Source organism: Notolepis coatsorum (assembly GCF_963971535.1).
Source record: "Notolepis coatsorum genome assembly, chromosome: 11".
Classification (NCBI taxonomy): Eukaryota; Metazoa; Chordata; class Actinopteri; order Aulopiformes; family Paralepididae; genus Notolepis; species Notolepis coatsorum.
The window spans coordinates 4,081,242-4,098,940 of NC_140175.1; the positions used below are offsets into that span (position 1 = coordinate 4,081,242).

General features: G+C 47.5%; 1 protein-coding gene across 1 annotated transcript in view; it reads right to left on the bottom strand.

The window, feature by feature from the left end:
* Positions 1-17,699, bottom strand: part of pi4kaa (phosphatidylinositol 4-kinase, catalytic, alpha a) — a 144,460-nt gene that overhangs the window by 124,147 nt on the left and 2,614 nt on the right. The window contains exons 2-11 of the mRNA XM_084325266.1: positions 14,514-14,630; positions 13,313-13,406; positions 12,706-12,794; positions 10,981-11,053; positions 9,916-10,166; positions 8,241-8,307; positions 7,609-7,757; positions 4,364-4,429; positions 4,141-4,237; positions 1,999-2,190 (exon numbers count right to left, since the gene is read on the bottom strand). Of these exons, the coding sequence (XP_084181392.1) occupies positions 1,999-2,190; positions 4,141-4,237; positions 4,364-4,429; positions 7,609-7,757; positions 8,241-8,307; positions 9,916-10,166; positions 10,981-11,053; positions 12,706-12,794; positions 13,313-13,406; positions 14,514-14,630 (1,195 nt within the window). The remainder of the gene's footprint in view (positions 1-1,998; positions 2,191-4,140; positions 4,238-4,363; positions 4,430-7,608; positions 7,758-8,240; positions 8,308-9,915; positions 10,167-10,980; positions 11,054-12,705; positions 12,795-13,312; positions 13,407-14,513; positions 14,631-17,699) is intronic.

The window sequence follows — 17,699 nt, forward strand, 5'->3', positions numbered from 1 at the left end:
ATAAAAAAATAAAATAAAGAATCTCTCCTGAAACATGCACACAGGACTCCCCGCTCCTCAGTGACAGACCAGACCATGAGGTAGGACTCTTACTAGGGCCGTACCGAATAGTTCAAAGCTTCGTTCGTAACATTGACATTCGAATTGTAAATCAACATTCAAATTATTATTATTATTATTTATTTTTTTTTGTAAATTGTTCTTTTTTGTATGTGTCTATTCATTCTGTTTAAACCAATGGGGGGGTTTTCTTCACAGTTGTAGATAAAGATTAGGCTACACTAATATTATAGTAGTATTATACTATTATAGTATATGAGTCGTCACACATTTTTTAATAATACATTTATCATAAATAATGATGTAGCCTATCTGCCTCCGCTTGGCGCTCCATCAAGACGTCACCATCACTTTCGTACCAACCGTGCCCTTATTGGATTATTCATGTTGACGAAACTGATGAGTTATATTCAGAAAGTTGATTTAATAAAAAATAAAAAAGACTCTTTATTCAACACTATTCAAATTGAGGATTTAGTTTGAGGAATCTTTTGAATGTTTGATTACGTTATAAAATATGACGACAGACATTCGAAGAATGTAAAAAAAAAAAAAAAAAAAAAAAAAAAAAAAAAATGCCATTCGGTACAAACAGCCCTAACTCTTACCCTGCTCCTCAGTGACCGCCCAGACCATGAGGTGACCACACAGGACTCTTACCCTGCTCCTCAGTGACCGCCCAGACCATGAGGTGACCACTCAGGACTCTTACCCTGCTCCTCAGTGACCGCCCAGACCATGAGGTCCACTCAGGACTCTTACCCTGCTCCTCAGTGACCGCCCAGACCATGAGGTGACCACACAGGACTCTTACCCTGCTCCTCAGTGACCGCCCAGACCATGAGGTGACCACACAGGACTCTTACCCTGCTCCTCAGTGACCACCCAGACCATGAGGTCCACTCAGGACTCTTACCCTGCTCCTCAGTGACCGCCCAGACCATGAGGTGACCACTCAGGACTCTTACCCTGCTCCTCAGTGACCACCCAGACCATGAGGTGACCACTCAGGACTCTTACCCTGCTCCTCAGTGACCGCCCAGACCATGAGGTGACCACTCAGGACTCTTACCCTGCTCCTCAGTGACCGCCCAGACCATGAGGTGACCACTCAGGACTCTTACCCTGCTCCTCAGTGACCGCCCAGACCATGAGGTGACCACACAGGACTCTTACCCTGCTCCTCAGTGACCGCCCAGACCATGAGGTCCACTCAGGACTCTCACCCTGCTCCTCAGTGACCGCCCAGACCATGAGGTCCACTCAGGACTCTCACCCTGCTCCTCAGTGACCGCCCAGACCATGAGGTGACCACTCAGGACTCTTACCCTGCTCCTCAGTGACCGCCCAGACCATGAGGTGACCACTCAGGACTCTTACCCTGCTCCTCAGTGACCGCCCAGACCATGAGGTGACCACTCAGGACTCTCACCCTGCTCCTCAGTGACCGCCCAGACCATGAGGTGTCCACTCAGGACTCTCACCCTGCTCCTCAGTGACCGCCCAGACCATGAGGTGTCCACTCAGGACTCTCACCCTGCTCCTCAGTGACCGCCCAGACCATGAGGTGTCCACTCAGGACTCTCACCCTGCTCCTCAGTGACCGCCCAGACCATGAGGTCCACTCAGGACTCTTACCCTGCTCCTCAGTGACCGCCCAGACCATGAGGTCCACACAGGACTCTTACCCTGCTCCTCAGTGACCGCCCAGACCATGAGGTGACCACACAGGACTCTTACCCTGCTCCTCCGCCCAGACCATGAGGTGACCACTCAGGACTCTTACCCTGCTCCTCAGTGACCGCCCAGACCATCAGGTCCACACAGGACTCTTACCCTGCTCCTCAGTGACCGCCCAGACCATGAGGTGACCACTCAGGACTCTTACCCTGCTCCTCAGTGACCGCCCAGACCATGAGGTCCACACAGGACTCTTACCCTGCTCCTCCGTGACCGCCCAGACCATCAGGTCCACACAGGCGGCGTTGGCCTGGCAGCGCAGCTTCAGGGGACTCAGCTCGCTGTGGAGCGACTCCACGTCGTGGAGGATCCTCTGCAGCTCCGACTGGCTGCTGCTGAACTGCTCCAGGACGAAGTCGTGCACGTCCTTCACGTAGGCCGTCTGCAGGTCTGGGGACACGGAGACACGGAGAGACAGGGTTAGACTGGAGGTCTGGAGGAGACAGAGACAGGGTTAGACTGTAGGTCTGGAGGAGACAGAGACAGGGTTAGACTGGAGGTCTGGAGGAGACAGGGACAGGGTTAGACTGGAGGTCTGGAGACACGGAGAGACAGGGTTAGACTGGAGGTCTGGAGACACGGAGACAGGGTTAGACTGGAGGTCTGGAGGAGACAGAGACAGGGTTAGACTGGAGGTCTGGAGACACGGAGAGACAGGGTTAGACTGGAGGTCTGGAGACACGGAGACAGGGTTAGACTGGAGGTCTGGAGGAGACAGAGACAGGGTTAGACTGGAGGTCTGGAGACACGGAGAGACAGGGTTAGACTGGAGGTCTGGAGGAGACAGAGACAGGGTTAGACTGGAGGTCTGGAGACACGGAGACAGTGTTAGACTGGAGGTCTGGAGGAGACAGAGACAGGGTTAGACTGGAGGTCTGGAGACACGGAGACAGGGTTAGACTGGAGGTCTGGAGGAGACAGAGAGACAGTGTTAGACTGGAGCTCTGGAGGAGACGGTGTTAGACTGGAGCTCTGGAGGAGACAGAGAGACAGTGTTAGACTGGAGCTCTGGAGGAGACGGTGTTAGACTGGAGCTCTGGAGGAGACAGAGAGACAGTGTTAGACTGGAGCTCTGGAGGAGACAGAGACAGTGTTAGACTGGAGCTCTGGAGACACAGAGACAGTGTTAGACTGGAGCTCTGGGGGAGACAGAGACAGTGTTAGACTGGAGCTCTGGAGGAGACAGAGACAGTGTTAGACTGGAGCTCTGGAGGAGACAGGGTTAGACTGGAGCTCTGGAGGAGACAGAGACAGTGTTAGACTGGAGCTCTGGAGGAGACAGGGTTAGACTGGAGCTCTGGAGGAGACAGAGACAGGGTTAGACTGGAGCTCTGGAGGAGACAGAGACAGTGTTAGACTGGAGCTCTGGAGGAGACAGAGACAGGGTTAGACTGGAGCTCTGGAGGAGACAGGGTTAGACTGGAGCTCTGGAGGAGACAGAGACAGTGTTAGACTGGAGCTCTGGAGGAGACAGGGTTAGACTGGAGCTCTGGAGGAGACAGAGACAGTGTTAGACTGGAGCTCTGGAGGAGACAGAGACAGTGTTAGACTGGAGCTCTGGAGGAGACAGGGTTAGACTGGAGCTCTGGAGGAGACAGAGACAGGGTTAGACTGGAGCTCTGGAGGAGACAGAGACAGTGTTAGACTGGAGCTCTGGAGGAGACAGGGTTAGACTGGAGCTCTGGAGGAGACAGAGACAGTGTTAGACTGGAGCTCTGGAGGAGACAGGGTTAGACTGGAGCTCTGGAGGAGACAGAGACAGTGTTAGACTGGAGCTCTGGAGGAGACAGGGTTAGACTGGAGCTCTGGAGGAGACAGAGACAGGGTTAGACTGGAGCTCTGGAGGAGACAGAGACAGGGTTAGACTGGAGCTCTGGAGGAGACAGGGTTAGACTGGAGCTCTGGAGGAGACAGAGACAGTGTTAGACTGGAGCTCTGGAGGAGACAGGGTTAGACTGGAGCTCTGGAGGAGACAGAGACAGGGTTAGACTGGAGCTCTGGAGGAGACAGAGACAGGGTTAGACTGGAGCTCTGGAGGAGACAGGGTTAGACTGGAGCTCTGGAGGAGACAGAGACAGTGTTAGACTGGAGCTCTGGAGGAGACAGGGTTAGACTGGAGCTCTGGAGGAGACAGAGACAGTGTTAGACTGGAGCTCTGGAGGAGACAGAGACAGTGTTAGACTGGAGCTCTGGAGGAGACAGAGACAGGGTTAGACTGGAGCTCTGGAGACACAGAGACAGTATCAGACTCGCGGTGACTCTGGAGATATCTTTGGACGACGTCTAATAGGAATATATATATATCGTGGATGTGTCATTATTAGGAGAAGGCTGCCTCACCTTTCAGGTTGTACAGCGTGTCTCTCAGCATCTTGAAGATGGCCACGTACAGAGGATCACTGAAGGTCTTGTAGTGCATGTGGGCCCCGGCATTCATCTGGAGAGGAAGGAATCGACATGATTTTATTTTGAACATGTAAATACAAACAATATAAAATCAAAACAAATCATTGATCATTGCGTTATAACAGATAACAGAGCGTTATATTGTATATAAACATACCTCTAGGAATTCTGCCAACGTGTCGTCCAGGGTCTTCAGAAATGAGTCCGAGACAAAATGTTCAACCTGTTGAAAAGAAACACATCTGGTTGAATTTGACAAAACACCATCATTCTACTGGACCCCCCCCCTGTCTGTTCACACCCAGCCCTCAACACAAAACACCATCATTCTACTGGACCCCCCCCTGTCTGTTCACACCCAGCCCTCAACACAAAACACCATCATTCTACTGGACCCCCCCCTGTCTGTTCATACCCAGCCCTCAACACAAAACACTATCATTCTACTGGACCCCCCCCTGTCTGTTCATACCCAGCCCTCAACACAAAACACTATCATTCTACTGGACCCCCCCCTGTCTGTTCATACCCAGCCCTCAACACAAAACACCATCATTCTACTGGACCCCCCCCTGTCTGTTCACACCCAGCCCTCAACACAAAACACCATCATTCTACTGGACCCCCCCCTGTCTGTTCATACCCAGCCCTCAACACAAAACACCATCATTCTACTGGACCCCCCCCTGTCTGTCTGTTCATACCCAGCCCTCAACACAAAACACTATCATTCTACTGGACCCCCCCCCCTGTCTGTTCATACCCAGCCCTCAACACAAAACACCATCATTCTACTGGACCCCCCCCCCCTGTCTGTTCATACCCAGCCCTCAACACAAAACACCATCATTCTACTGGACCCCCCCCTGTCTGTTCACACCCAGCCCTCAACACAAAACACCATCATTCTACTGGACCCCCCCCTGTCTGTTCATACCCAGCCCTCAACACAAAACACCATCATTCTACTGGACCCCCCCCTGTCTGTCTGTTCATACCCAGCCCTCAACACAAAACACCATCATTCTACTGGACCCCCCCCCCCTGTCTGTTCATACCCAGCCCTCAACACAAAACACCATCATTCTACTGGACCCCCCCCTGTCTGTTCATACCCAGCCCTCAAAACACCATCATTCTACTGGACCCCCCCTGTCTGTTCATACCCAGCCCTCAACACAAAACACCATCATTCTACTGGACCCCCCCTGTCTGTTCATACCCAGCCCTCAACACAAAACACCATCATTCTACTGGACCCCCCCCTGTCTGTTCATACCCAGCCCTCAACACAAAACACCATCATTCTACTGGACCCCCCCCTGTCTGTTCATACCCAGCCCTCAACACAAAACACCATCATTCTACTGGACCCCCCCCTGTCTGTTCATACCCAGCCCTCAACACAAAACACCATCATTCTACTGGACCCCCCCTGTCTGTTCATACCCAGCCCTCAACACAAAACACTATCATTCTACTGGACCCCCCCCTGTCTGTTCATACCCAGCCCTCAACACAAAACACCATCATTCTACTGGACCCCCCCCCTGTCTGTTCATACCCAGCCCTCAACACAAAACACTATCATTCTACTGGACCCCCCCCTGTCTGTTCATACCCAGCCCTCAACACAAAACACTATCATTCTACTGGACCCCCCCCCCTGTCTGTTCATACCCAGCCCTCAACACAAAACACTATCATTCTACTGGACCCCCCCCTGTCTGTTCACACCCAGCCCTCAACACAGAACACTATCATTCTACTGGACCCCCCCCTGTCTGTTCACACCCAGCCCTCAACACAAAACACCATCATTCTACTGGACCCCCCCCTGTCTGTTCACACCCAGCCCTCAACACAAAACACTATCATTCTACTGGACCCCCCCTGTCTGTTCACACCCAGCCCTCAACACAACACACCATCATTCTACTGGACCCCCCCCTGTCTGTCTGTTCATACCCAGCCCTCAACACAAAACACCATCATTCTACTGGACCCCCCCCTGTCTGTTCATACCCAGCCCTCAACACAAAACACCATCATTCTACTGGACCCCCCCCTGTCTGTTCATACCCAGCCCTCAACACAAAACACCATCATTCTACTGGACCCCCCCCTGCCTGTTCATACCCAGCCCTCAACACAAAACACTATCATTCTACTGGACCCCCCCCTGTCTGTTCATACCCAGCCCTCAACACAAAACACCATCATTCTACTGGACCCCCCCCTGTCTGTTCATACCCAGCCCTCAACACAAAACACCATCATTCTACTGGACCCCCCCCTGTCTGTTCACACCCAGCCCTCAACACAAAACACCATCATTCTACTGGACCCCCCCCTGTCTGTTCACACCCAGCCCTCAACACAAGATTCAATCGTTTTATTCATCACATACATACCAGAGCATACAGTGAAATGCGGTTGGGCCATGCCCGCTTCGATTGTGCAATAAAAACAATAGTAATAGTAGTAATAATAATAATAAAAAGGATAACTACTAGAATAGACATGATAAATAAACATGTTAATAAATCGCTTAAAGGCACTGGATCCTATGTACACTCCTATATACAATGTGCAGTTGTACTTCTATGTCCCTATGCTATACTTGCTGTTACTAACTATACTGTACAACAATCACAACAAGTTATTTTCTTAAAGTGTCCTTTTCTTGTGTGTGGACTTAGTTCGAAACAGCACTGTGCAATACTACACCTACTGTAGACCTCAGTATATTTTTACTGTATTTATTTACTGTATATTTTATTCCATTTTTACTCTATTTTACTCTACTCTTATCCTAGGCAACTTGATTTGATTTGTTTTATTATTCTAATTCGTGACCTGTCCTGTCTAAATGTTTAAATGTTGAGCGATTTGCAATGTCAAATTTCCCACGGGATAATAAAAGTATTTCTATTCTATTCTATTTGTGTGTGTGCGAGTGCAGAATGTTGTGTTGTGTTCATGTGTGCTTGTGTGTGGAGAGATCAGTGTCCAGTGTTCTGATGGCCTGAGGGAATAATCTGAGCCTTAATTAGCCTCTCCGTTCTTGTTGCGTGTATACGGAGCAAAGCACTATCATTCTACTGGACCAGCTGATTTAAAACAAATCAGACCCTGTATCTGATTTAGGACCACATATGAAAGTGGCACGAATCAGAATTTAAAAGATCAGATTCCATGCGAGTTTTGTGCTGCTCACACTGTCGTGAAAACCCCCCCAGATCTGAGTCACATAATATAAGCAAAAAATATCAGATTCTGGCCAGTATTATTGCCTGCAGTGAGAACGTAGCCTAAGAACAGGCCACCGTACTTTATGCACACGGCCCGTCAGAGGTCGTGTCCTAGGGGGCGTTGGTTGCCGTGGCTACTACTACTGACCATGTGCAGGAGATGGGTCAGCATGTCCAGAGGGACGTCGAACTCCCCGGCGCTGTTCCCCGTGAAGAGAGGCGACACGGAGAAACTGGAGCTGATGGTGGAGAAGTAGTAGTCTGGGTCCACGGCGCTGCCGTCCGGCAGGTAGGAGCCTGAGAGAGGAGGACACAGCAGAGTGAACTCTGACTCCATTGCCTCTATACCTTTACCTTAGGCTCTGTTACCCATACTGTACGACTCTGACCTGTTAAATAAAACACAGAACTATGCAGCTCTGTTTGAGTCCTTCCCTTATTTGTGGAAAATGTATCAAATAAAAAGTAAATGTTTTGTTGTTCGCACATTTCTCACCACATATCAGGCATACAGGTAAGCCTGCATCGTTAGTTAGTCGTGAAAGCAAATTAATCTGTCCACGCTGAATTAAACCCTCTATTTTCCTCTGACTTTCCTCTTCTTTTTTTTTATCCATGGTTAGCTTACTGGGGGGTTAGCTTATTATTATTTTTTATTATTTTTGTAACAGGGACAGGGAGACACCGCAGGTTGCCGACCCCTCTGCCTTAGTGAGTTGCCGGTACATTTCAACCCCAACTATCCTTCATAGGAAAAACTGCGTTTCTTCTTTCCGTTACCTTCAAAGTAGTGAGCGGACGGGTCGGCGGGTGAGCTGGGCATCAGGGCGGCTCTCTCAGGACTGGCCTGCAGACACACAGTAACAGACACATTATCAGGAGGGAGGCACCGATCCAACCTTCAGTCCCGATACCGATACCTGGCTCTGGGTATCGGCCGATACCGAGTACCGATCCGACCGATACCCGTACCATTATCTGAAATGAAAGAAAATAATGTCAACATTATGAACGAAGCTTCGAACCTTCGAACTCGTCGGTACGGCCCTAACATGTTTTGATATCGTCAATTATCTCACTTTTACTATAGGTGACTTTTACTATAGGTGCACTAAGGGAAGTTTTTTGTCAAAGGGCAGCAGAGACAAGTGACACAGGGACACAGTTAAGGTCTTACGATGGCTTAGTGATTATAACAGTGCAGTTCAAGGGGCGGTCAGGTGGCGTAACGGAGATTGCGTTCGTCACCAACCCCGGAGACGCTGGATTCGCCTGTTCGAATCCAGCTCACAGCTCCGGCGTTGTCACCAGCTTGGCTGGCCGTTCACACTAATACAATTGGCAGTATTAGAGGGTGGGAGAAGCTGGCGGGGTGGGTCCGGGTCGTTGTAAACAGCGACTCCTACAGTTCGGTCGGGGCGCCTGCTAAGCACGGATAGGATCTAAGGGGGGTAGTGTGATCCTTCCACACGTTACACCCTCTCAGTGAGAGTCCGCGCTGCCAGGTGAAAAGAAGCGGTTGATTGGCTAGACGTGTGTCGGAGGAAGCACGTGATAGCCTCCACTCTCCCAGACCGACTGTGGGGGGTAAGTGCGCAGCGACCAGGAAGGGGATTGGGAATTGGCATAACGACTAACATTTGTGAACGTGTTTTTGATACTACATTCTGTTGAACAGTTATGATATTACATTCTGCTCAGCATAATGTGTATGCAAAATATTGTGGTTCCCTGCTTTAGTCTGTTGACACATTTATATTCTTAAATGCTTGTGTAGTCCTGTGTCATACCCAAATGTCATATAAGTGAATTGTATAGAAACAACTCACCAAAAGTGACTATTGCACAACTGATTTGACCAAAGAATCCACCACCAAGGGGGGGAAACCCCCCCCCACCCTCCCTCCTTGCCATACCTTGGCTTTTACTGAAATGACGCCACTGGTTCAGAGTGTGTTTGTAGTCAGTGTGTGTTCAGAGTGTGTGTTCAGAGTGTGTGTTCAGAGTGTGTGCTCAGAGTGTGTGTTCAGAGTGTGTGTTCAGAGTGTGTGTTCAGAGTGTGTGTTCAGAGTGTGTGTTCAGAGTGTGTGTTCAGAGTGTGTGTTCAGAGTGTGTGTTCAGTGTGTGTTCAGAGTGTGTGTTCAGAGTGTGTGTTCAGAGTGTGTGTTCAGTGTGTGTTCAGAGTGTGTGTTCAGAGTGTGTGTTCAGAGTGTGTGTTCAGAGTGTGTGTTCAGAGTGTGTGTTCAGAGTGTGTGTTCAGAGTGTGTGTTCAGTGTGTGTTCAGAGTGTGTGTTCAGAGTGTGTGTTCAGAGTGTGTGCTCAGCACCTGCTGTGAGCCCCTGGCCCTGGCCGCGTCCCCCTGGGTTAGGGTTAGTACCTGCTGTGAGAGGTCAGAGGTCAAGGTTAGGGTCAGTACCTGCTGTGAGAGGTCAGAGGTCAGGGTTAGGGTCAGTACCTGCTGTGAGCCCCTGGCCCGGGCCGCGTCCCCCTGGCAGGCCGCCAGCAGCGAGCTGGGCAGGATGGAGCGGAAGTCGTTGAAGGAGCGCCGGCGCGCGGCGTCGTTCTCCTCCTGACCACCAGAGGCCGCCGGAGGGGCCCGGGGCCGCGGGAACAGCTTGGACAGCAGCGGCTCCTGCGTGTTGCTATAGCGACCGAAGGCCCGCGCCACGCCCAGCAGGCAGGGCACCGTGTACCTGCACAGGTATTCTGAGGGGCGGGGGGGGGCGTGGTCAGAAGAGTAGTGGTAGTAGTGGTGGTAGTGGTGGTAATAATAATAATAATAATAATAATAATAATAATAATAATAATAATAATAATAGTAGTAGTAGTAGTAGTAATAGTAGTAGTAGTAGTATGTATAATATGTAGATGTAGAGCAGACAGAAGGTGAATGGGGTCAGAATATGTAGATATAGAGCAGACAGAGGCTGAATGAGGTCAGAATATGTAGATGTAGAGCAGACAGAGGCTGAATGAGGTCAGAATATGTAGATATAGAGCAGACAGAGGCTGAATGAGGTCAGAATATGTAGATCTAGAGCAGACAGAGGCTGAATGAGGTCAGAATATGTAGATATAGAGCAGACAGAAGGTGAATGGGGTCAGAATATGTAGATATAGAGCAGACAGAAGGTGAATGAGGTCAGAATATGTAGAAGTAGAGCAGACAGAGGCTGAATGAGGTCAGAATATGTAGATATAGAGCAGACAGAAGGTGAATGAGGTCAGAATATGTAAAAGTAGAGCGGACAGAAGGTGAATGAGGTCAGAATATGTAGATATAGAGCGGACAGAAGGTGAATGAGGTCAGAATATGTAAAAGTAGAGCGGACAGAAGGTGAATGAGGTCAGAATATGTAGAAGTAGAGCAGACAGAAGGTGAATGAGGTCAGGATATGTAGATATAGAGCAGACAGAAGGTGAATGAGGTCAGAATATGTAGATATAGAGCAGACAGAAGGTGAATGAGGTCAGAATATGTAGAAGTAGAGCAGACAGAGGCTGAATGAGGTCAGAATACCTTTATCGTGAGCCTCTGGATTCTTACAGATGTCTTGCAGCACCTTCATGATGTCCATGATGGCCTCCAGGACCTGACGGGGAGAACAAACCATTATATATAAATACCCTGTTATATATAAAACTTTATATATATATAAATGGTAAATGGCTGCATTTATATAGCGCTTTTATCCAAAGCGCTTTACAATTTTTTTTTTATCCACCTTTTCTCCCATTTTCTATATTTTCTCCCATCCCAATTTCGTATCATCCAATTCAACCCTCCCCTGTCACGAACGCTGTTTCTTGCCTCCCACAAGCCGGCTGCAATGTGGACTAAGTCATACATAGCACAAGTCCCCTCCGGTACTTGAGGTAACAGCAGTCGCATCTTTTCACCTGCGCAGCTCGATCTCTCAGTGGCGAGGAGTAACACGTGGGAGGCTCACGCCGCCCCCGTCGCTTCCTGATTCTACTGCGCAGGCGCACCAACCGACCTGTAGGAGTCGCTGTCCACAACGCCCGATCCCCACCCATCAGTTTCCCACCCCCTAATACGGCCAATGTGTATTAGTATGAATATCCCTCTAACTCTAACTCACCTGTCAGGCTCTCATCCCTCTAACTCTAACACACCTGTCAGGCTCTCATCCCTCTAACTCTAACACACCTGTCAGGCTCTCATCCCTCTAACTCTAACTCACCTGTCAGGCTCTCATCCCTCTAACTCTAACACACCTGTCAGGCTCTCATCCCTCTAACTCTAACTCACCTGTCGGGCTCTCATCCCTCTAACTCTAACTCACCTGTCAGGCTCTCATCCCTCTAACTCTAACTCACCTGTCAGGCTCTCATCCCTCTAACTCTAACACACCTGTCAGGCTCTCATCCCTCTAACTCTAACACACCTGTCAGGCTCTCATCCCTCTAACTCTAACTCACCTGTCAGGCTCTCATCCCTCTAACTCTAACACACCTGTCAGGCTCTCATCCCTCTAACTCTAACTCACCTGTTAGGCTCTCATCCCTCTAACTCTAACTCACCTGTTAGGCTCTCATCCCTCTAACTCTAACTCACCTGTTAGGCTCTCATCCCTCTAACTCTAACACACCTGTTAGGCTCTCATCCCTCTAACTCTAACACACCTGTCCTCGTAGGCTCTCATCCCTCTAACTCTAACTCACCTGTCCCTGCAGGCTCTCATCCCTCTAACTCTAACTCACCTGTCAGGCTCTCATCCCTCTAACTCTAACTCACCTGTCGGGCTCTCATCCCTCTAACTCTAACTCACCTGTTAGGCTCTCATCCCTCTAACTCTAACTCACCTGTCAGGCTCTCATCCCTCTAACTCTAACACACCTGTTAGGCTCTCATCCCTCTAACTCTAACTCACCTGTCAGGCTCTCATCCCTCTAACTCTAACTCACCTGTCAGGCTCTCATCCCTCTAACTCTAACTCACCTGTTAGGCTCTCATCCCTCTAACTCTAACTCACCTGTTAGGCTCTCATCCCTCTAACTCTAACTCACCTGTTAGGCTCTCATCCCTCTAACTCTAACTCACCTGTCAGGCTCTCATCCCTCTAACTCTAACTCACCTGTCCTCGTAGGCTCTCGTCCCTCTAACTCTAACTCACCTGTCAGGCTCTCATCCCTCTAACTCTAACTCACCTGTCCTCGTAGGCTCTCGTCCCTCTAACTCTAACTCACCTGTTAGGCTCTCATCCCTCTAACTCTAACTCACCTGTCCTCGTAGGCTCTCATCCCGCTGGGCCACGTCAGACAGCAGGGTCACCAGACAGAAGCTGAAGTTCTCCGCCACAGGGAGGTTCTCTGGAGGACAGAAAGAAGAGTGTCGCGATACCCAGCTGTTGAAAACGATTCAATACTCAGGTAATACAGGTGATTAAACTGGGTATAACATATATAAATGAGTATTACTGAGTAACAGTGCTAATCAGATGTATGTACAGAGTTGTAGTATTAATATGTACAGTGATACAGGTATAAAGTCGTACTGGCCAGCAGTGTAACTAGTAAGAGTAGGTAAGGGATATGTACAGATATAAATATAGTATCTACAGATATATAAAAAGGATTATGCAGGTATGTACAGACAGATGTGTGTATATATATATACGCTAAGAATAAATATATTATATGAATTATATGCAGGTACATTCAGACAGATATGGATATATATGCGATAAATATATAAATTAATATATATATACACGGCATATACAGCCCTATTGTACATGCTATCATACAGAGTTATGTGGGTAGAGTATAGTAACTATGAGGCAGGTGGTTATGATTATTAATTATGATTATCATAAGGACATGTTTACCCCTTCCTTTGCGCTCCGAGCCCTCCTCGATCCACTGGACCCTGGTGAGGCCCCTCAGGAGCCCCAGGAGGTAGGGCACGATGATGTCCTTGTGCTGCGGAGGACCACACACCGCATGTCAGAACCAGGGGTGATACCATAGTACTGCGCTAAGAAATATATTGCGATATGCTGAGTATTAATGCAATATTAATATTGCGATATATTGCGATTTATTACCTTTTTTCAACTGCAAAGTGAAACTTTGTCAACATGTTTTATCTAATAAAATAAAGCTGTCAGTCTGTTCATCTCACTTCAATAATTTTTATTGCACAACATGGTATTTTCTCAAGCAGACAGATGTCAACAGTGTAATCTGCGTTGCATGTACCTGACAAACTGAACTGTTTGTATTACAGTCATATTCCAACTTAACTGAATGCACACATGTGCGTGTGTGTGTGTGTGTGTGTGTGTGTGTGTGTGTGTGGACTACTGTACTACTATTACAGGCATTGAAACGAACAATGCAACTTCCTTATACAAAAATTCAAAAAAAAATGTAATAATTTTTTTTATCTATCTCTTATCTATCTATCTATCTATCTATCTATCTATCTATCTATCTACTGTATCTATCTATCTATCTACTGTATCTATCTACAGTATCTATCTACTGTATCTATCTATCTATCTATCTATCTATCTATCTCTTGAGGCACAAGCGTAGCTCAAGACGCCCAGAGAGAGAGGATGAAGAGGAGGGTAGACTCACCTGTAGCTCAGACTCCACCAGGAAGACGCCCAGAGAGAGAGGATGAAGAGGAGGGTAGACTCACCTGCAGCTCAGACTCCACCAGGAAGACGCCCAGAGAGAGAGGATGAAGAGGAGGGTAGACTCACCTGCAGCTCAGACTCCACCAGGAAGACGCCCAGAGAGAGAGGATGAAGAGGAGGGTAGACTCACCTGCAGCTCAGACTCCACCAGGAAGACGCCCAGAGAGAGAGGATGAAGAGGAGGGTAGACTCACCTGCAGCTCAGACTCCACCAGGAAGACGCCCAGAGAGAGAGAGGATGAAGAGGAGGGTAGACTCACCTGTAGCTCCACCAGGAAGACGCCCAGAGAGAGAGGATGAAGAGGAGGGCAGACTCACCTGCAGCTCAGACTCCACCAGGAAGACGCCCAGAGAGAGAGGATGAAGAGGAGGGTAGACTCACCTGCAGCTCAGACTCCACCAGGAAGACGCCCAGAGCGATGACCGCGTCCCTCCGCCTCTCGTCCAGCTGGAACGTGCCCCTGTAGTCCACGGGGCACATGCAGTGTAACTTCTGGACCTGAGGACAGAGAGTGAGAGACAGCGTTAAAGGACCTGAGGAGGACCTGAGGACAGACAGCATTAAGCGTTAAGGGACCTGAGGACTAGGGCTGCACGATTTTGGGAAATAATCGAATTGAAATTTTTCTGACAGATATTGCGATTGCGATTAAATTTGCGATTATAATTTTTTTTTTAAGCAGCCCCACAGAGGTTTATTGTAAAATGCGGCTTGCATCTGGCCTACGCGGTGGGTCTGTTCGGTAAATGTTTCTTTTTACCTGGGAATCGATACCGGTACCCAACGGTACCTTTTTTTCTGTACTTTACTCTCCCTCTCTGAAGTCTAAACTTCACAACACACAATCTAAAACCCCTTACCTCCCTCTCCCAAACCGTTCCTACAACAATAACAACTTGCAAAGAAGATCTTGTATCTCAATGGGACTTCCTGGTTAAATTAATTAAATAAATAAATAAAATAGATGCGATTTTTTTTTTTTTGCGATTTGCTAATGTCATCATTTCAAATCGCGATTTCAATTTTAAATCGATTAATCGTTCAGCCCTGCTGAGGACCTGAGGACAGACAGCGTTAAGTAGGGTTGGGTACCGTTCACATTTGAACCGATACCGGTACCAGTACCAGTTCCTGGAATTCGGTATCGGTACCCAACTTAACTCTCTCTGTAATAACCATTTTTTTTAATTTCAGTTGTAAAAAAAAAACAAGTCCAAACTTCTCAATTTCAACATGGTTATTTATTCAGAAGATTTTGCTATTTTATGTTTAAATATGAACATTATTTGGCCAATAAATATTATCAAACTCCTCTGACCTACTGTAACTGGAAGAGATGAAGAGATGAATATCAAAATGCTAACATTAAATAATAATAATAATAATAATAATAATAATAATAATAATAATAATAATAATAATAATAATAATAATAATAATAATAATAATACATCAGATTTATATAGCGCTTTTCCTAATGCTCAAAGACACTTTACAAAACAAACAATACAATACAGTTTTAGTAGAGAAAATAAAAGCAAGGGTAAAAAGGTGGGTTTTGAGGGCTTCTTTAAATGATGAGAGGGTGTCTGCATGGTGGATATGGTTGGGACGCCTGAATACTTTAGACAACAAATGTTTGTTTCCACGTCTCTGATTGGCCAGGTCATTTCTGGTCATGTGACATGTACGCCCAATCGTGGGACAGCAAGTGTCTACACTGGTTAAGCTTAGGCACTCTTTCGAAGTTGGTTAAGGATAGAGCATGGTTTGGTTTTGGTTTGGTTTTATTTTTGACACAAAACATATACAGATTTTATTCCATTTACACTTTTGTCAAGGATAGGAACGAAAAGGCGCAGTGCCTTATTTCCATCGTTGTCCTTGGATGTCAAGGATGCTAGAAACAGACACATACAACTCATTACAGAATTAATCACAATTATTATCTTTGCATAGTAATAATGGCACAACCCTAAATTATACAATTTACAATGTTACAATGTTCATCTATGCCGAAAGTCTGTGTTTCAAGAAGCACCCTCAGGGGAGGGAATTTGGGGGTTGGGAGGGAGGGCGGAGAGTGGGGGGTGGGAGTTGGTTAAGGATAGGGTAGTTGGCTTAGGATTTGGGCGAATGAGATAGAACGCCAGGTAGTTTACTTTGCAGGCTGTTAGACCCGGAAATAGGCGCAGAACTTGCTGTCCCACGATTGGCGCACATGTCACGTGACATGACATGGCCAATCAGAGCGCAAAACTCGCACGCGGAAACAAACATTTGTTGTCGAAAGTATTCACACGATTGGGAAGGGCGTTCCAGAGGGTGGAGGCAGCTGCAGCGAACGCCCTGTGGACAGAGAGGAGTTTATGATAGTAGTGGGACAGAGTGAGGGGCGGCAGGCCTCGACTAAGGAGGAGGGGATGGGGTCCAGGATGCAGGTTGAAGATGTCATGCCAGTCATGATGGTGGATATAAGGTTGGATGCTGTGATTTCAGAGAAGGATCAGAGTGGGCGGTTTGGAGGTGGGGGGAGGTCGGGGTCCGGATCAGAGACAATGGAGGTGGAGGAATTGGCCAGTTGGTTGTGAATTGCGTCAATTTTAAGTTTGAAAGTGTGAGAGAAATAAGTAGTACATTGACTGACAGTAAATGAGTTGGAGATGGTGTCCATGGGTTTGAGGAGTTTGTTTATGGTGGAGAGAAGTGTCCTTGGGTTGTTGTTGCTGCCAGATTGTATGATGGAGGAATAGTGGGAGGAGCTATTGAGGGCTTCTTTGTAGAGCTGTTGATGGAGTTTGTAGGCATCTTTATGGACAGTGAGACCGGTTTTGTTTACAAGGCTTTCAAGTAGGGCTGAACGATTAATCGATTTTAAATCGAAATCGCGATTTGGAATGATGCAATTATCAAAAAAGATTTTTTTACATTTTTTTTTTATATTTTTTTACATTTAACCAGGAAGTCTGAATTCAGCGTCCCAAAAACAATTCCAGGCCATCGGCTACACGCATAGCTTTAGGCTAACAGAAAAGCCCATTCATAATAAAAAATTAAAAAAAACACCGGTCTGTAACAGGGAACACTGCATTATCGAGACAGCGCCCCTATGAGGATCTGGCCGGTAATGCACTTTTCCGAATTCCAAGAGTAGGGTAAATCTGCAGTGCCGCTCGGTGACATTGAGTAGGATATTACAATGGAATAAAAGCCAAAACAACCTTGCCACGTATATATCCGTGGTTGGCCGTCAAGCGTTGGATCCGAAACACGTATATATACGTGGTTGGCCCCGAATGTGTTAAGGGGATGCAGACCAGAGAAAGACTTTCATCTTGTTTACATCAGGGTCACAACCTCCCCACCTTTGTTTCCTGTCTCAAAACACATTTGTTCATTCTGGCATATTCACTTTAATTTTAAGTTTATTATAACTGCTCCCCTATGTGTAACTTTGTAATATTGTGTTTTTACATTTCTGAAAATGTTCTGCAACATTGCATGTGTGTCACAGTGTGTGTGTGTGTGTGTGTGTTTCAACCAAAAATGCTTAATCTTGCAAAAGCT